The sequence below is a fragment of the Acomys minous genome, assembly GCF_964271855.1.
Source record: "Acomys minous genome assembly, chromosome: 4".
Classification (NCBI taxonomy): domain Eukaryota; kingdom Metazoa; phylum Chordata; class Mammalia; order Rodentia; family Muridae; genus Acomys; species Acomys minous.
The window spans coordinates 89,153,537-89,174,466 of NC_140486.1; the positions used below are offsets into that span (position 1 = coordinate 89,153,537).

Consider the following 20,930-nt stretch of genomic DNA (forward strand, 5'->3'; position numbering starts at 1 on the left):
ATATGAAATGGTTTGCACTTGCTATTAACACATTAAGACAGCCAAGGAAAAATTAGAAGGTGACTCAACAGGAGACATTCAAATGGGGAAGGAAAAAAAAAGAAGAAGAAAGAACGAAAACACAGAGGGAAACTTTTTTCTAATGAGCTTGAGTCCATGTTGAAGAAAGATCCATGCGTCTAAAGGTTCATTGGCTGTTTGGGGCAGGTGTGTGTGTGTATTTATTAATCAAATGTTTAACTGATACATGAAAATGTGAAAGGTATACATAATAATGGAGTGCCCTGCATGAATTCTTTTAATATTTTAAATAATTGATATTGTGGAATAAACTGAAATTTTCATCTCCTGAGAAATGTATTAGCATGTTATGGCATATTGAAAGCATAAAGCTGAACACTTGTTATTTCAAGAGCATCTTAAGTTATGTAAGATTACATCAATAAAGCAGGAGATAAACTGCAATGAGGCAGAGGCTCACATCCTCAATGTTTAAGAGAAAGTATCTTCTACCGCTTGAGAAAAAAGACATTTATAATATAAGAAAAAGCATGTGTCATACATTACATGTGTGTATCTGCATGAATGTGTCAGTATGTGTGTATGTATGTATGTGTGTGTTTATATGTATATATATGTATGTATATGTTTGTGTGTATATATGTGTACATATTTATATATTTGTGCATGTGTTTATGTGTTTGTATATAATGTGCATATGTGTTTGTATGTTTGTTTATGTATGTGTAAATGTATGTGTGTGAATCACTCAGCTGAAAAGTCATAATAACTAAAAACTAACATTTTCTAATACTGTTCCTCAGTATTTCTTTTCTCTGCTACATCATCACCTTGTTTATGACAGTAAGAAAATAGCATGGTGAACCAAAATGGCATTCCTTGTTTTCTGTTTAGTTTTTCCAACTTGAGATTGTTGAATTGTAGTGCACTCACCTCATTAAATACTTGAAAATAATTGAGAGTTTCAAGGTGTCTCCCTTCCTGTCCTACCAATTTCTTTAGGACGTTAAATATCATGATCTGCCTCAGAGAATATTGCGCCTAGACTGACTCTTCTCTTGTGCTGCTAATCACAACTTAGGGGCTTAACCTGAGAGAAACTTAACCTATGGTCACCTGAAGAACTAAAACAATTGATATGAGGCTGAATATTATGGAACTTTTCCCATTATAGTCTAATGCATTTTTCAAGTTTCACTGAAGAAAGAATTGCCCACTGTACGACCTGACAGTTATTTTCTAAAATTGTTTGTAAAGAACAATGTGGTGATTACCTATTAATAAAAAAAAGAGAGAGAGAAAATAAAAGTATGCAGTTTTTTTAATGCACATTTTCATAGTGTTTCTATCTTAATAACATATCAACTTACTATGAAAAGTTCTGTCCTCAAGAAAGCAGCTTATGTGTAGAAAAGGATAGAAAGTGTTGGTGGCTCTGTGTTTTGTACAGAAAAGAAAATGAATGTTGTAGCACATATGAATCTGTTTGGTAAATAACTAAGACAGAGATGAAAATGTTCCTTTAAGCTGAACTAGCTATTGAAATTTGGAGAATTATTTTCAGAATGTTGATAAATGAGGAACTGCATTCAACTGTTTTTCACTCTTTTCCCAAAAGTATGCAAATAAAAGGTTGATTTTTCCATGAGAGTGATTTCTAAGCCACACACAGATTTTTTTCTTTGCATTTTCCCTATAGCAGCCAGCTTTGTATGAAGCAAATTATTTGAGGCCTAATTGCAGCGAGCACGGCTAGGTCTGCAAGCTCTGCTGGGGCCGGGTTGCATTTGAACTTCCTAATAGTATGAGCCTTTTTTCTTCAGAATTTAATAACAGACTCAAATATTTAATAGTGGGAGCTTTTATTAAATTAGAAGGAAATCAGGATGTATTTTTAGAAGAACTAACTTATTTTCTTTATCAGTTTTGTCTAGTTTAGGGGGGAAAGAACAGAATAGAAGCCATCCCCTGGTATGCTTAGATAGACACTATGCTATAAGCTCAGAGAATAACCTCATCGAGTCTGTGTCATTGTTCAGAAGGTTTGGGAAGCATTAAATGGCAGCAATAGCTGTGCTTCCAGGTCTTCTGAATAACAAATTACATAGAATGTCCGAACTTCTTCACCAGTCTTGTGTGTAATTATTCTTTAAAACTCCACATGCTTCTTAGAACATCTCTTAGATTGCCTGCCCACTGTCCAATCTCGCATCCTAACACATCCGTTGGATGCAATGGCTGTTTTTAAAAAAAATGCACGTAGGGAATGATGTGGGTAGAAAGACTGAGCGCATGCTGTCCTATCCAGAGATGTCCACAGAGCATCGGGTGCACTCATTACAAGCATCCTTAGAAACGGGATGGTGAGACATGAAAGCCCGTTATAAACCCTTTTAATTAAAGCACATTGTGCCATGTATTCTCTTCTCCCTGGGGTTCCTTCGACCTTTCACCTCTTATGTTGTCCTGCAGGCACTCCACTGCTAGTGAGGAGAAGCAGTGACCCAGCACCAGGGCCACATGCCGATGCCCAGCCAAGCGCTGCAAGCCCAGATTGCCTGAGTTTGAAACCTGTTGTTCCGGTAGGTGTCTTGCCATTCATGGTTCTGTGAAGGATCAAAGGGGCCTTGCCCGTCAACTCCAAAGAGCTGGTAATTACATACAGACCTTTTGATAAAATACAAAGTGATAATTATAAAAGTAGATAGCATGGTCTAGTAGTAGTATATAGTTATAGTGATAGCCATTGCTTACAAGGTACTGATTGTGTGTCAAACCCTGTTCAAACCCACATTTAAATGTCTACATGTAACTAAGGACAAGTCTTCCATCCTGAGTTTCCTGATAGAACGTGAGACACGGGGAGACTCAGGACACATAGCTATTTGTTCAAGGATGTGGGAGACCTAGGAACTGAACCAAGTGGTCTGGCTCCAAAGGCTATGTTTCCAGCCAGCATACGACCTTGCTGCATGCCTGCTGTCATCCTGCCTCAAAATGTCAAAGGGTAGACTGGCCTATTGTCAGTGACTTAGCACAATGCTTTGTAAGCTATAATGACAGTGAGTATTGATATAGTTTGAGCTCCCTTTACCATGAATATATGAGGTCAGCATTGGGTTTCAAGAATTCAGCATTGAAATTAAAAAAAAATAAATGGATAGGAAGAATGCTTCTGTGATAACATATCTCTATCTGCTGTATTTATGACTGATAAGTAAAAAATTACTTCCAGGGAACGGGGGAGATATTTTCCATCCATGAGTGTGGGTCCTATTCCTCAAATACTTGGTTGTTTTGAAGAACCAAGTAGTTCATCCCTTCAAATAGCCAGCAAGTTAAAATGTTGGTTTATGACCTTACGTGTGATCACAAAAAAACAACCCTCATTAATGTAACCATATTTTAAACTCTTCTAAAAGACTAGCCCTGTCTCATTACAATTCTCACTATTTAGAGCGCTTTATGAGAAATGTATATCCGACGAAGGATGGGCTAAGGCAGTCCTCACGATTGCTGTAATGCTGTTTTCAGGAACCAGGGCCAAAGGTTATGGAGCAAGGGCTGCTCTGCTGCGTTGTTAAATATTTACCAGTTGGTTGGTATTTACCAAATTTTGCACATTTTTCCCCCTTAGAGTAGTGCCTTTAAGGCATTTTAGATGTAATGTTACCTCTTATCCTATTTAAAGCTTTGTCCTGTGGGTCTTGGAGCGATGGCTCAGTGCTTAGGAGCATCTTCTCTTTTAAATATGTATTTTTAATGATTTCTTTTGTTTTTATATTATGACATAATTACATAATTTTCGCCTTCCCTTTCTTCCCACCAAACCTCCCATATACCGCTCCTTGTTCCTCTTCAAATTCATGGTTGCCTCCTTTTTAAATTAATTGTTGTTACATGCATAGACATGCATGTACCCATACACATGCATCTGTATGTGTGTTTATACATATCTCTGAATAGAGCTTGTCCAGTCTTTATGGTGTTAACTTGTATGTATGTGTGTGTTTTCAGAGCTGACCATTTGGTATCAGATAGTCAGATATTGTGCTTTTTCCTGAAAAAGACTGTTTCCCACACTTCCATCATTCTTTAGTTGGTTATTGCCCTCTATGTAGGGATGAGGCCCCAGGTCTTCACCCCCCCCAATCCCCACAGCCTTTGGCATGACTCTTGGTGTGGTCCTTGTTCTGCTCAAGTTTAGGCATTCACATTGAAGAGCCACCTATGTTTTTTCTTCCTTCCTTCCTTCCTTTTTTTTTTTTTTTTTCCCAGAAGACTCTTATTGGAAACTCCAGTTCCTGGCAATTCATGGCCTCTTTTGGCCTCTGCAAGCACTTCACTTGTGTGCATACATCAGCACACATAACACATAATTAAAAATAAAATTAAAATCCTTTTTTAAAAAAACTGTTCTTTAAGGATGTATGCTTAATAGAACATTAATAAAAATTGGGTACATCTGATCTACTTTATTGATGAATACAGAGAAAGCCAGTGCTTGGTGTTTTGTGGAGTTTTTAGTTTGTTTGTCTTTATTTCATTTTAAATATGCAGTGATTGCAACCAGGTTAAGGCTAAATACATTAAATTGAAAAAAGGGAATGATAAAATATGAGAAAATTTACACAAATAAGAATAAGTACAATTTAATGTGTATTTTATGATATCTCTATACCCTAAAATGAGTCTGCCTGATTAATGTGATATCACTGTTTGCATGCAGAAATTCCTCCCACATATATTTCTGTTTGTATCACATCGACTCAGTGCTTAGAACAATCGAAATAACATAAATATTTCTTTCTTTTAGAGAAAATTAGGGCTACCATCTTTCTAATAGCTTTACCCAAATATGACCTCAGGGAATTCTGAGGCAGGGTGTGTATTTGGATGATATAATATAACTAGCAGAGATGTGTATTCTAATTTCTATTTAAAAAATTCTGCCACTCAAAATCCTTGCACTATGCAGGCTGCGCAGCTGAAGTGCCCGCACATCGACGGTGGAAAGGAAAGCACATATTTCCTTTCTTCCTCACAGCGGCTGTGTGCATGTCGATGGGTGTGGACTGAGGCCTCAAGGCTGTGGTCCTGGCCTTGGCACAGGACAGAAGCACTAAGGCTTCTCCTGCTTTGATTTTTACAATAATATCTGGATTGTGTGATTCCTGACGCTCCAGGATCACACACTGTGCTATGCTTTTCTTCATGTAGAGCCAAGTACATGGAAAGTGCGCAGTGTGTGTGCTTTGGGTTTAGAAATGAAAGAGTCATATACACCTGAGGGAAATTCTTTTTTTTTTTTTGCTATTTTTTTTCTCCTTTATTAATTTATTCTTGTTACATCTCAGTGGTTATCCCATCCCTTATATCCTCCCATTCTTCCCTCCCTCCCATTTTCCCCTTATTCCCCTCCCCTATGACTGTTCCTGAGGGGGATTACCTCCTCCTGTATATGTTCATAGGGTATCAAGTCTCTTCTTGGTAACCTGCTGTCCTTCCTCTGAGTGCCACCAGGTCTCCCCCTCCAGGGGACATGGTCAAAAGTGAGGCACCAGAGTACGTGAGAAAGTAATGTCCCACTCTCCACTCTACTGTTGGCTAGATCTAAATTCTTAGAGTTTTCCAGCAATATACCAGATTTAATTAATAACTGACCCAACTCAACCATTCTACTGTTACCTACTACCCACTCCTCAAAACTCTTTATATTTTATGTTTATTTAGTTCTACCTAACTCAACAGACAAAACCTTTAACTGCTCTGCCCTAAGACGTGTAGAGAGAGTTATTGACTAAACATCCGTGCGGGGTGTCTATTGTCACCTAGAGGAAGGACATTGGACATTGGACGTGTGTGTCAAAAGTCTCCTCAGGTAAATTTCTCGTTGAATCTGTGCTCAAATGCATTTGCTATCTTAGGTTGAATCAACTACATTATTAAACTATTTTAGTTATTTTTATTTTTCTAAATGTGGTTAATAGAAAACCACAAACTATATTTATGGTTCTTACTGCGCGTATATTCGGTAGTGGTCCTCTAGGCAGCAGTAAAATCAGTGTAAATTAAGAAAACGATTTGAGTCCGTAGGAGGAATACCTCCGAGCCCCGTGTCAACTCTTGGTTGTCAGTACGCTCAGTTGTCATCCTGGCTTTCTGTGGAACAGGGCAGTGCACTCACTAACTCTATAGAGATCCAGGTGCAGATAAAAATCATGGGGCCCTGTATGAGTCCACGTAGCTACCATCAGTATTTGCTCAGTGATGAGAGACTGGCTTTCCAGGGAAACGTGGGAGACCAGCACCGCACACCTTACCTGGGAGCACACAGTTGTTTCATCATGACAAGGATAGTAGGAGTCCAGGAGGCGTGGCTTGATGGCTTGGGCTATTTTCCATGTCTTGGATACCACAATACTCCTGGGATCATCACCAATAGCAACCTGATCCCTCTGGTTGGATAAGTGCTGAGGTAGATAGGGAATGCATGATAATGTGCCCCTTGTAGTAAGCAAAGTGAAAAACAGTTGTTTTAAAGCACCGCATTCCATTGCTTCTCCTTCCAGTATCCAGTGGGGGAAACAATTGGAATCCCTAAACAGTGTTCTCATGTAGGTAATCCATACATCAGCACCCCAGGTGGCTTATACTCAGTTACTCCCAGAAAAGGAAAGTCACTCAGGACTCACAGACAGCATAAGGATCCAGAGAAGGGACATTGGACTGTGTTGAAGTCCTGGCTTTAAAACCATAGCCTACGACTTTTATTTTTAGCTGTATTTCATTAGGGTTACCACAGTTAGAATGGGATTCACTGGTGCCCAGAGATACACACACCTTGGAAAAGTTAGAAAAGTTGTGCCTTTCTGCCTGGTTGAATTATTATAAATTGGTTACTTCAGATGTACACTCATAGGCATGTTGGACTTACAAAAGAGAGGCAAATTAGAAAAATTGGATCTTGCTGCAAGTGTCAAATCCCCTGTGCTGAAAACCCACCAAATTTCAGCGTTTGTAAAGGACCATCAGATAAATAGCATGGAAATTTGGTTCTCTGGTCCCTCTTTGTACCAGCGTAGTATAGCTGGTGGTGTCCAAGCAACGATAGCTGTTCGTCTTCCAGGACAGTAGCAAACATCATTCTCCTGATGCTTCTGAACTGAACAAAGGGAACCCTGGGGGCAGGATATTGTAGTGAGAGTTTTCTTATAAGACGCCTTCCCTTCCTTCCCTTGATTGCAACCTGGTGTTCTCTTTTGGCTTGAGGGCATGCCATAAAACCCGAGCCCTTGAAATCGATGTCCCCAAATTTGCAAAGGGAACTCTAAACACATGTGATGTTTCCCCCCTTAATATCCGGTTAACTAATATAGGTGTTTGTGTTTTAATGACTGTTTATATCTTGCATTTAATCCTTAAGGCACATGGGTCCTGCAGCGTGAGTAAATTAAAAAGTACATTCCTGGAATGTGTAGTGGTGCGGTTGTCTGAGAGTAAAGGATTGTGCTGTAAGCCTGTTACTTAGTGGTTTTATATTACCATAGTTGGGTGCATGCACGTGCTCGAGTGCTTGTGTGTGTGTGTGTGTGTGTGTGTGTGTGTGTGTGTGTGTGTGTGTGTGTGTACTCATGAGTGTATTTTAGAAGTTGGTATTTATTATTATATGGATTTTATTTTTAAAATTAAGCCACAAGTTTTTGTCATTGTTAAAGTAGAAGGCAATGGATGGGATTTAGGGGTGTGCTTTCTCTCTCTGGAGTTCTGGTATGGCATGGGCATGAGACTCATCACTCTGGAATTTAGAAGGAAAGCAAAAGATTAAGTTGGGAAGCCCAGTTTTTGATGGTTAAAGATGACAGGGAACCAACTCCTTGACTGCACGGGCTGATGCCTGTTAAGAGCTAGAGAGTTTGCCCCTCTACCTGCGAAGGTGCAGTAAAGAACTAAGGCCCTTTTGTCATATTATCATCTTTCCTGCATAACGTGTAAACATAAATTCAGGGTTTAAAGATGATTGTTTCCCTGTTGCTCCTAAATACACACATACCCATTTATTCAATAGCAACATGTTTATTCAATACCCTGTGGTTAGATTTAATGAAGAAGAACTCAGGCTGGCCATAGAGGACACCCTCAGAGAAATATTTCCAGTTGTCAGGAATGTTCTATTGAAAGACAAGTAGAAAGCCACCCAGTTTTTCCAGATTTGGGTGTTTCATCAGCAAAGATGCAGCAGTTGGTACTGGTGAGGAGAAATGTTTCCAATGAGTGGCAGCATTCTTCTTGCCTGTGGATTGAGAAGCATCTTCTCGTATTGAAATTATAATAGGTGCCCGCCCCCGCGCCCCCCCCCCCCCGCCGCCAGATCAACCTTTCTCAAATCCATGAACGAAATCATTGAGCTATTACAGTTAAGCTTTAATCACTTGTCTGTTGGGATAAAAATCAGAAGGCGTTTGGTTATGTACTGCTGGCTGCACAGCCCAACCAGCTAACCATGATCTCTCTCTCTTAGTGATCAGTCTTAAGTCTACACATGAGGAAGATATGCGTTGAGTTTATGTCAAAATACAACTCAAGAGTTAGTGAGCATCCTGGGTGAACTAATATTATTTTCTTTCCATTAGATGTTAGACCTACGTAGCCACAGAAACTCACGATAGACGACTGCTGGGGAGGTATCTGAGGAAAGGTGATACCCATTGTGTTTCAGCCAGCAGTGTTGGATGCTGTTCAAAAAAAAAAAAGGGAGGAGAAATAGCATGTAACATATAATTGTATTATTTAGAGATACTGAATCCTACGAAAGGCTTTTCTTTCATTTATTCTTTCTCTCTTTTTTTTTTCCCCTGACATGGTGATTTAATAATAGCCCTGATGTCTGTAACCCCAGCTGTTCACACCATGTGCTGATAAGACCAGAGCTCAAAGACACATTGCAGCGCTGGTTTTCATATGGCTTTGTTTTAAGAGATAAAGCTGCCAGCCAGTATTTCACGAAGCCAAGTGTTTACTAAGTTTGGCAAGTTTAGGCAGCTTAATTTCTAAAAGCGCTACGCTTGGAGACTAAGGTTCAGGTAGGGGAGAGTGGGGAGCCTGGTTTACTGTGTAGCAGAGTTTTCCACTGCATTTTGCAGAGATTGGTTTAAAAATAATGGATTAGCTGAATGTCTGCACCATGACAAGCCGGGGACCCTGGGAAATGTGACCCCTGTTCAGGCCCATGCTTCTGCATCACTGACCTTGCGTCCTGTTTAGAACTGAAAAACAAAAGGAAAGTTTACTATTTGAAGTCTTTCCTAGAAATGAAAAAAACGACCTATCTCTCTTCTTGTTTAGTCTGTGCGTAAGCATAATGCAAACTGAATGTGTTTTGCTTTCATTTCAAAATACATTGGCTCACCCTTTCGATACCCAACCTTGTGCTGCATGCCATCAGGGAAGAATGGTGTATTACTCCTGCCTCAGGAAACTTAGAGCCTGCTTAAGAAGACCAAATCCTAAGCAATTAGGCAGCCCTATCAACAAGAGCCTACATCAGAGTGCCAGATGCTACATCTTACCCACCAGTATGCCTTTCTTTGCCTGTACTCTGCTGTTTGGCTCTCTGCGTGGTTTCGTTAAGCCCTAAAGGGAACTGCCATGTTTGGTGTCTCTGCTAGAGCTTATCTTCCTGCATAGAACTACCAGTTGGTAGTTGGTATGCCTGCCTATTGCCAAGACTTTAGGCTCCTCAGTGGCAAGAGCCAGTATTTTCTTATTTGTGTTCAAGTCCCCAGGCAGAGTGCCTGACACATGATAGATCGTCATAAATATATGAGGCTTACGGCTTTTATTCCTGAGATGAGGGAGGTGAAATTAAGTCAACAACCTTTAAGCAGCTTTTGCTTGTTTTATAAGGGTGTATATTGTATATGTGTGCATATCTGAATGGGTATATGCATACATATATATACACACATATATATACATGAATTATATTATGAGAGTCCCTGTTTAACACAATATTCCCTACTGGAAATAGTTTCAGTTGTGGATTTTCTGTTTTAGGGCAACCTGCTACTTCTTACTTTGTGTTGTCAGAGTGAGGGAAATGTCTAAGCACAGCATCTCGGCTGCATGTCTAAGTGTGGGCTGGTGGCTGAGGTCAGCAGTTTCTGACATTTCATTTTAGAATTTTAGCAATGAGTTGGTTCAGAGAATTAGTAGAAATTATAGGGAGAGAACAAGCCATTATTATTCTGCACATGAATTGTTAGGCTAATTTTACAAGTAAATCATGAAGAAAAATAGAATAGAAATTAATACCAAGGCAGTAGATTCAGTTATTTGGACTTTTTTTTTCCTGTCAACCAGATTTTGAATTCTATAATATAAACTTAGTAACCTCATCAGTTATAGTGTTATACTTTTCAAAATTACTCTGTTCAAAGAATGTAAAAATACTTCTCATTTGAATTTTGGGTTTATTTCTTATACTACTGTATCTAAAGACATTCCTTTCCAATTCCTCTACTATTCCATCTTTCTTAATAGGTTTTTTTCTAGTTTGGCTGATATGGAAGAAATACTTCTGGCATGTGTGTTAATTAGAGTATGGGTGACATTTACAATGTGTTTAGTGGCAAAACAAAATGAGGCAAAATGTCACACTTTAGTGCTCTGGTCAGATCCAATTTGACAGTGTTGTTGGAAGTTTACTTAGACATGTGTGGCTTTTTCTGAAGATCAAGATCCTATAGGCCGAATGATTAACACTGTAACCTTGTAAGAGCTACTTCAGTTGTTGAATGAGTCTCTCCTACAGTGTGTTGTTTTAAATGAAAATCCCAATCATTCTATTTTACCAGTACTCAGAAACCAGATGCTGGGGTAAAAACCTGCTGGCTCAGAGAGGCAGAGAAAGCACCCAGCTGACCTTCCTACTCAGCTCACATGCCATGGAAAAGGCCAGAAGAGTCACTGGCTCAACTGACAGCCTAGGAGGAAAGGGCCAAAAAAACCAAAAAAACAAAAAACCAACAAAACAAAAAACAAAAAACAAAAACAAAACAAACAAACAAACAAAAAAACCAAGGTTGAAGACTTGCTGCAAGCTCAGAGCTCAAAAAGCCAAAGGCCAAGGAGCTGGAGAGCTCAACAGCTAAAGAGCTAGGAGCTCCTTCTACCCCACACTGTCTTAAATACCCCTCAACTCAAAGTCCCTCCTGCTCTTCAATCCCTGTCAGCTGGTTTCTTGCTCCTCCTCTTGACCTAGGGTTGTCTTTATTAAGTCCTGTGTGCACAACGCTCTTGGATTAAAGGTGTGTGCTAAGGCTGGCTAAACCACACCTGATCACCTGTTCACAATAAGCAGAAGGTTCTTGGATTTAAGGTGTGTGTTAGGGCTCAACCACAAGAAACAAAAGGCAGGTTTTGACAGTTCACAATCTCAGGGATCACAATGGTATCAAATATCCTGCAACAAAAGTGTGTGTAACTAAAAAAAAAAAAAAAAATTAAAAATAAAATAAAACAAACAGAGAAACTATATAAACTCCAATTGCCATTATTGATTTAAACCTACAAACTAATGGCTTCTGGTTTCCACGTCTGAGTTTTTAACTTTGGTAAGAATAAATTCAACTTTAAATTTCATTCTAATGTCCTAAACTCCATATATGTTCATAGAACATCAATGAAGTTTTCCATCTACTACCCCAGTAGTCTGTGTGTATTTGCCAAGTAAATAAGAGAGACAAGCATTTAAAATAAAAGCCTGACACCTATGCAAAGGCAGATTCATAAAATGGTGTCTACACAAACACGCATACAAGCATTCATTGAGATAGCTGCCATTGAAATCTTAAGTTTAAAGCCAAGCAGTCAAGTTTGTCTAAGGTTAAAGTCAAGTTTGAGAACGGTGGGGTGTTGCTGTTGCTGTTGCTGTTGCTGTTGCTGTTGTTGTTGTTGTTGTTGTTGTTGTTGTTGTTGTCCTCTTCTGTGCTTTAAACAATTAGTGAACGTCCATGGTGTGGACTGAAAGGGCTAATTTAAGTTCTCCCTTGCGAAGCAGCGGGATTGCAGGTTCTGAAGGGGACAGAACCTTCTCTCTTTCCCTTTAGCATGGCAATATTCAAAGAGAGCCCTTCAGATGAGGACTCTTTTTCTCGAAACATGCACTCTCCTGAAGCGTGTGTCTCATTCTGGCTTCGGCTTTCAAAGCGAAGCTAGTCATAGGGATGACATTGTGCAGACATTAACCGAGAGTTTTCTCTCTCTCAGGAGGGGGCCCCTTCCTAATAGCCCTGTGCCGTAAAGCAGAATCTGATGTGGATGGATCACGTTTTAAAAGCCGCTACTGTGTGTGTTTTACGCTTGTGGAAACATGTAACATCCTCGTAAGCAGCGTGTGGCTTGTCACAGTGCAGCTTTTGATGTCTGATTAGATGATCATGGGGACATCTGGAGTGCGTTAGGTTTGAAGTGACTATTGTGAGTCAGCAGAGGACCCAAAGCCTTCTGGCAGAGTTAAGCTCCTCCCCCTTCCTCCCCCCCAGTCACAAGGTTTTACAGTCTTTACCTGATTTTTTTTTTTTTTTTAGCCTTCTCTCCAGATAGATCTCCCTACTTTTAAAGTAAGAATAGATGAGTGGTATTTGTCAAAAAAAAAATAATAAATCATACAGGGTTATTGCCGTGGGAAGGAAATGGCAGCTAATGCATGTGAAGTCAGAACTGACTAACTTATCACAGAGAATGATGTCTGTGTTTCCTCTGCCTTTAATTTCAGTCACTGCCAATCAAACCAGCCTTCTCTATGTTAGCATATAGATAAAATGTATTTGATTTCAGCTCCATTCTTACCCACAATCCAAAGAAAAGCAAGCAGGCACGGAAGCAGCCAGTACTGTTTAGGTTGCAGTGCCGCCTGTTGAGAGCACTGATTGAGAGAGTACTCATCTTTTTTTCATTTAGCATTTTTACATATACATTTATATTATCACACACATATATAATAAACCACATATATCGAGAAGAACCACACAATAATCAGGAATTATATAAATGTTGCATTCATAGTGCTTTGCCTATTTGTATTTTGCATCCTTGGAGAAAACATCTTTCCTATCTTGGTGAGTCTAAAATTCTGATTGTAAATCAATTATCTATCATATCTCAGAAATAGTACTCATTACCACAATTGCATTTGAGCTGTCTCAAAATGTGAGCATTGCATAGAGGTTGTGTAATATCAGAAAGGTCCCTTACCCCAAATGTTTGGGATCAGAAGTGTTTGAGATTTGGAATAATTCTGGATTTTTGAAATATTTTCACACATACCATCTTAGGGACTAGGCCTATACTAAGCATCTCAAATGAAAGTTTAAAAAGCAACCTAAATGCAGCATTACATATCCATACGTATAATGTAAATATGAGGTACCATTTTCATCTTTTCTTCTTCTAAACAGATGTGAAATATCTGGATCACATGGTTATTCTATTCATTTATATTATTATTCTTTTTTCTATCATTTATTATTCTAATTTCTACTTTTTAAAAGAACTATTTTCCCCAGACTGACCATTTTAAAACTTTCTGGATTTTTGTGTAAGGAACCATCCTAATGACTTAGATATTATCATGGTATTTGATTTGCACGTCTCTCATGATTAATGATGTTGAACATCTGTTGAAACGCTTACTGGTCATTTACATATCTTTGGTCTTTATAAGTCTTTCACTTAAGTTGGGTTGTTCATTTTTATTGGTGAGTTATAAGTGTGCCTTATAGATTGTGAATATTAATTTATTGTCAGGTGTATGGTTTGCAGCTACTTTCTCTCTTTTCACTCTATTGATTGCATTTTAGAGGGGAATCATGTAATTGTCAGGAAATTTGGGTTTTATTTCTTTTTTCTTATGTCTTTAATATTGGAGAAATCATTATCTAATTATCTAATACTTCTAATAAGTTTTTCCTCAGCATTTTTCATCTAACAGCATTATAGTATTACCTCATTCATTTGGGCCTTTGACCCACTTTTAGCCAGACCTCATGGTCTTACATGCAGCTACCCTGGGAGTCTAAGGCAGCAAGATCACAGCTTCCAGCCCTGCCTAAGCTGCAAAGAGAGACCAAGACCAGGCTGAGGTTATAGCTTAGCATGAGATATGGACAAAGTCGTAGGTTCACTCTTTAGTACTGAAGGACAGACAGACAGACAGACTGACTGACTGACTGACTGACTGACTGACTGATATGCTCTGGGAGTATAAATCATTGGGAGCACACTTGTTTGGCATGTGCTAAAGAGGACCCCAGGTTTAATTTCCAGTATTGCCAAAACAAATATCCTAGATTTCCCTCAAATGAATGGCAAAGAAACCACGCCTGTCTACACGAATAATGGAAAGCTATGCAAACACAGAAGAATGAAGTCCTCTCTAATGTGACAACATAGATGGGGGTTAAGTCATTAAGTTAAGTGAAAGAAGCCAAGTAGTACCAGAACTCACTAGTACCAGGCATCTAAAATAGTTAAGAGTATTGGGTTCAAAAAGTTAGGGCAGGGAAAAGAAGGGAGGCAGAGCTGAGGAAATGTTGGTCAAAAGGAACTAAGTTATAGTTACATTGGAGTTTGAAGTTTTGATGTTCTTTTGTATAATGAGATCACTATAGATAATGGAGATTTTTGTTGAGTGTTTCCTGAGATCTGGAAGAAAATATTTTGAGTGTTGTACTATAAGCAGAAAGTAAATGCTTGAGGAAACATGCCTACTCTGAAATGGACATTTTACACCATTTATACATACATGTATGAACATCATGTGCTACCCCATATAGAATTAGTGTATGTCAGTTAAAAGACCATCGTCCCCATGTGTGTTGCCCTCTCTTTTCCATACACACTTCTTTCTCTATGCTCAACTATTGGTTGAATGACCAATATTGTTCTCCCCTGTATCATCATAAATGCTCCTATATTTACTTCATAACCAAGTGTGGTGGTCTCTGTCTATACCAGTTCTTGCCTCTGCCTCTCATTATTCTCTCCACCCTAAGTTACTTTTTGTGTTCATTTTTTCCACAAAGGATCATCCTTGCTATGTCCTGAGCTTCCTCTGATGTGCTAAATTTCTTACAAGTTCAGAACATAATCCTGTAGCGAAATAACAGTGGTACTCAGAAAAGGTTTGCTGAAAGAGTGAAATATGTTTTGAGGAGGAAACTATTTAAATTCCACTTTGGTTGCATTGACATGCATTCTATTTCTGCCAACAAGTGACCATCATGGCTTACCATCCCCAGGCCTTGGGAAGGGTTTCTCTTACTCAATTCCAGGTTCATACCAGGTGTGGAAACTATTATATACAGGTTCTCTTTGATATACAATGGTTTTACAATTCAGTTAGCCCATGATGAATTGGCGATATTGGCAGGTAAAGTACCCTTAGTTTACTGAACTTCAGAACTTGATAGTTTAGTCCAGCCGACCTTGAACATGCTCACTCCCACTGTTGAGGTTAAGTAACACTAATACAAAAACAAATTGTTGGGCATTCCATCCATTTTGTTGGATGGCGGTTGTGCCACAAAATGTTTGCATAACACTGAAACAGAGAATAATGGTTGTTTCCCTCCAGTGTGCAACAGATAGAGCTAGAGCTTGCCACCCCTGTCCAGGAGACAACCACAGCATGTGTCACTAGGGACAAAGTTGAAAGGTTTCTGTTAAATACTTTTCTCTTTCAAAATGTCAATTTAAAAAAAATCTAAGAGACACTTTCATAAGTTGTAAGCATCTGTATCCTCCAGTCTGTTAATCCACTTCATAAGAAGTTCCATTCTGTTGCCTTGATTTTACAAATGAAGCATCACAGGTTGAGACAGGTTAATGCATATGCCTTGGGTAGCACCACCGACAACTAGCAACAGTAGGATTTACCTTCAAATTGTTTTCCTCTGAGCTCCAGGCTTTTACAAAACTTCAAACTCCTAACAAGTGGTCATGAATTACCATGCCCAGGTCTTGGGGGCAGGTGTGAGTTAAATGTCTAGATCAGATATCACCTTAGAACTACCATTTTCCTTCCCATGATGCAGCCAGTGTTCAGATGCTCTGGGAAATCTTCATTCAACGCTGCCTTCAGAGCCCTTTTTAAAAAAAAAAATTAAAAAGCTGCATTTTCATTATTTTACTGTTAAACTTCGCTTTTCTACCAAAAATGGTATTGTTCGAGCTGAGGCCAGAGCTTTTTGTAGAGCTAGTCTCAAATGACTTGACTGTTTACACAGTTCGGATACCCCTGAGAAGTTCAATCCGCCACAAAAAGCATGTGATGCAGACGTTAAACACATTTGTGGAAAAGAGACTCAGATGTGCTTTAAGCACCAGAGTTTTATAGCCATTCTGTGTTTATGGAATTGTCTGGTGGTTAAGACAAGTGGGTTTGATCCCTGACTCATCTACTGGCTCATTGTCAGGCTTAGCAAGTATTATTTTGTACTCTATCTGGAAGGAGAAGATTGTCTTCCATCTTGGTCACAGTGGAATTACGAGGTTAATGCCTTTTATCTTGAGTGCAGCATTTAACAGACTGTGGGTGTTTAATATATGTTAATAATAGTGATAATAATGAATGTTGATAATTAAAGGTCTTTTATAATTACTAAATTTCTAATGTGTGTTAAATATAATTAAAGGGAAATTATTTAAATTAATATGCATGCCTACAAAAACTGGAGCTGGCCACAGCTTTTATTTTTAGCTTCTTAAATAGCATCATGAATGTGAATCCAGGATTAAGAAGTCCAGCAATAATGGCAATTTCACTAGGGTCATGTATAGAGGGAGAACCCATGTCTGGTTTGGGTCTAGAAAAAAAAAAAGCTTCTTTCTGAGATGAGAATCATTGTGACTGTGAAACCACAATGGATGTTTGCAGTTGGAACTTCGCCACGTGAAAGCTGCACATCCGACATCATTGCTAGCTTTTTCTCTCTGAGATTGCATGTACAAAGAAAGGAAAAGGGTTTTCTGGAAATAGGGAACCATCCCAGAAAAAAAAGGAAACAACGCCATTAGAAGAGGGAGTTGGGACACCATAATAATGAATGACCACACTGGGATTTAACATGGTGATTGACTCTCCAAACTCAGATGAACCCATGTTATGTAGGACTATTACTCCATAAGATGCGTGAGCAACAGAGCCGATGTACTGAGAAGCAACAGATTAGCATGATTAAGAGCTTGTTGGCTCAGTGTGAGGGCCTGATACAGATGGAGTCCACGCACTTTCAGCAGACTGATCTTCCTGGTGCCTTCTCCTTGTTTTCCTTTTCCTTTTCTCATCTCTAAACTGCAAGTTATAATCACAGTTACACCAGGGCGTTGGCTTAGGAAACAAACGAAGCATTGTTTGTACAATTGTTAGGATGCATGGCAGGTGTTTGTTAGATATGTGATGTATATTGGGGGGGGGTTAAAGATTCTAGGATAAAATAAACAATAAGGTAATTAAAGATTATCCTCTCTTAAAGCTGATTTTTAATCATGTTTGGTTTTATTTAAGCAAGGAGTTCATGTCTAGAAAAAATATTGATTCTGAAGTCCACCGTTGAATATATGTTGAGTGTCTTTGTTTATAGGCACCTTAGCAGCTCTAATCAGTGAAGATGGAAGAAAGCCATCTGAGGACCAGGCTTCGTGGCATTATTGGAGCTGCATCAGTGAAATCCAATCTGACTTTTCTTTCTTGATGTGAAATTTGTAAAGATCTTAAGGGGGAAACCTAGAAGGAAACCGAGCAGAAGGTAGCAGAAGGTAGTGATTTCTGCTGGTCCTAACTCATGGACCACAGCCCTCCACAAGTCTTCTTCCCTTCTCTAGTCCCCTGAGCTGTGCCTCCAACTCCACCTGGAGTAGCCTACTGTGTTTGTCTGTGGGAGCGATACCTTCTCCTCTGCAAAGACAACGCTGAGGTCTTTCTCCTTTCTAACCCCTTGACATCCACAAGCACGATTGGACTCCTTTTGGAAAATTCTTTTAAAGACATATGTGATATGTTTGTTGAAATCATGATGAAATAGGTCCTTAAGGGAACATCAACATTTATTGTGGCACCAAGTATCAGAAAGAGGTCAGACAGAGTCATAGAGCGGAGTTAGTCCCCTGCTTCGGGCAGGCTCTGTAGTGCTCACAGTTGGAGCCAACTAGTTCACACTTACTTCCTATTGTGGGTCAAGCTCTTCCCTTTGAATGATCAAAAGTAGTGAGACCACATGGTTTGTGTACTGAGGCTAGAGGGCATTTTTTCACTTCTGAGGCCCAACACTTGGTATATGACAGGTATTTAATAGGGTATTAATATTAACACAGGTATTTAATAAGTAATGACTGAGTAAATACCCAAATGAATATAGAAAGAAAAAAAAAACCAAGACAACAACAACAAAACCAACTGATCAGCACAAGAAAGGAATAGAAAAAAGAACAAGTTTCTAGACTCTAACGTGATGATGTTTTTGTAGAGGAAAGCCTTTAAAATCAGTATTTAAATTAAAAAAAAAAAGAGGGGGTTTTGAGGGTGATGGTTAAGTCAACTTTGGTCGGGCTTCTGTGCCTCAGGTTTTAGCTAGAACAGAAAATAATGAGTTTCATTGGGATGCGTTTACTCCTGTATATCACACACATCGCTCGTATTTGTTACCCTCCTTAGTTCCTCCCTAGTCTAGCCACTATGGAAACTGTTCTTCTACCCAAACTGTCCGTCTTTCTACCTCTATATAATATACATTCCAGAGCCAGAGTTAAGAGAGAACAGGAAATATTTGTTCTTCTGAAACTGGCCTATTTTGATGATCTCCATTTCCACTCATTTTAGTACAAATGACATAATTTCATTTTTACATTTCTAAATAAAACTTCTACCTCTATTTCCATTTCTGTTCATCTGTCGACTGACATCTAGACTGATTCCATGCCTCAGCAGTCTCCGTGATGCTGTGATAAAGATGGGTTGGTCAACATCTCTGTGATGTTCTGACTGACATTTCCTCCAGCATATTTCCAGCGGTCATAGAGCTGAAACATATGGTAGGTCTATTTTTAATTTTTGGATAAGTATCCATATGGATTTTTATAGTAGCTGCTTATTTTCATTCTCATCACTATGTATGAGAGTCCACCTTTCCCTCTCGCTCCTTTCCCTGAAATCTTTTTTTTTTCTTTTATTCCTTTGCCATAAAATATGGCTATTTTATTCCAGTTCTGTTGGGGGAAAAATAGAGAGAAAAACACATCCTTTTATCCACCATCTAAGTTAACTGGCAATAATTGAGAATACTGAAGCAGATCCATGTGTGTGTGTGTGTGTGTGTGTGTGTGTGTGTGTGTGTGTGTGTGTGTATACATACATATATTTATATTTTACTCTTACATCTATACCATCACTTTATTTTGCTCTCTAGTAAATTCTCGTACAGCTCATGAAATGTACTCCTAGTACATATACCTCGGTTGCCTCATCACTTGCTTAACATTATTTGTGTTGCATTCGTTAATTTGTGTTTTTTTTCTTTTTTTAACCATTTTTTTATTAATTTGTTCATATTACATCTTGATTGTTAGCCCTTCCCCTGTTTCCTCCCATTCTTCCCTCCCTCCCACTTCCCCCCTTCTCCCCTCCCCTATGTCTGTGATTTGAGGGAGACCTCCTCCCCCTATATATGCTCTAAGATTATCAAGTCTCTTCTTGGTAACTTGCTATCCTTCCTCTGAGTGCCACCAGGCCTCCCCATCCAGGGGATGTGGTCAGAAAAGGGGCACCAGAGTTCGTGTGAGAGTCAGATCTCACTCTCCATTCAACGGTGGAGAATATCGTGTTTGTCGGCTAGGTCTTGGTAGGGGTTCGAAGTTTACTGCCTATTTCTCCTTGGCTGGTGCCTTAGTTTGAGGAGGACCCCAGGACCCAGATCTGCCTGTCATAAAGTTCTCCTTGTAGGTTTCCAGGACCCTGTGGGTCCTACTATTTCCCCATTCTTCCATGCTACTCTCACCTAAAGTCTCAATAGGATGCCCTCTCCTCTGACCCACTTTCCTGGTAAGTAAAGTTTTTCCTGGTACATATCCCTTGGACTAGTGTTTTGATATAAGTGAGTGTATACCATTTGTGTCTTTTTGCTTCTGGGTGAACTCACTCATTATGATAATTTCTAGGTCAATCCATTTGTCCACAAATTTCGGGAATTCCTTGTTTTTAATAGCTGAGTAGTACTCCATAGTGTAAATGTACCACAGTTGTTAATTTGTGTTTTAACCGCTTGGCGCATTGGCTGAGCTGTTTATTTGAAAATGTCATGTGAAATTTTCAAGTCATGCTCTGTCAGTTACTCATTCGTTACGTGATTTTTTTTTCAACATCGTTTGCAACTTGCTGCATCTTGCACCTCTCTGTGCAGGCTCCCTATGCAATCTTCTATAGCCTTTAGTTCTATATATATCTTTGTCTTCTGGATGAGACTATCTGTGATCCATGAGCGTGGGGTCAGGTATAAACTGGGTAGCACCTCAGGTAGGTTCTGATTTAATCTTTGTTGCAGAGGCATGTTCTTTTGGCAAGACACTGACCGTTTCGGCACAGGCATTTTGGCATGTATTTCATCACACCTTCTTACCTTAGTTTCTTCCTTCAGTTCAGGGACTGATTCTTTTTCACTGCTTTCTGTCTACACTGACTTAATGGCTTGATCTGACTTATAGCATATACAAAATTCTCATTTGTTTTCTCAACGATAGCCATTCGTACTGGGGTAATGTGGAATCTCAATGTCCTCTTGACCTGCCTTTCCTTGTTACATAATGATTTTTAACATGTTTCATATATTTATTGGCCATTTGAATTTCTTTTGACG

General features: G+C 39.1%; 1 protein-coding gene across 3 annotated transcripts in view; it reads left to right on the forward strand.

Moving 5' to 3' along the window:
• The window catches only part of PARD3B (par-3 family cell polarity regulator beta), a 982,300-nt gene that overhangs the window by 428,431 nt on the left and 532,939 nt on the right, over nucleotides 1-20,930 (forward strand). For 2 of the 3 annotated variants that reach the window (XM_084778917.1, XM_084778918.1), the window contains exon 4: nucleotides 2,494-2,603. The exons of the other annotated variant lie outside the window; for it this stretch is intronic. In XM_084778917.1, the coding sequence (XP_084635043.1) occupies nucleotides 2,494-2,603 (110 nt within the window). The remainder of the gene's footprint in view (nucleotides 1-2,493; nucleotides 2,604-20,930) is intronic. 3 annotated transcript variants of the gene reach the window in all.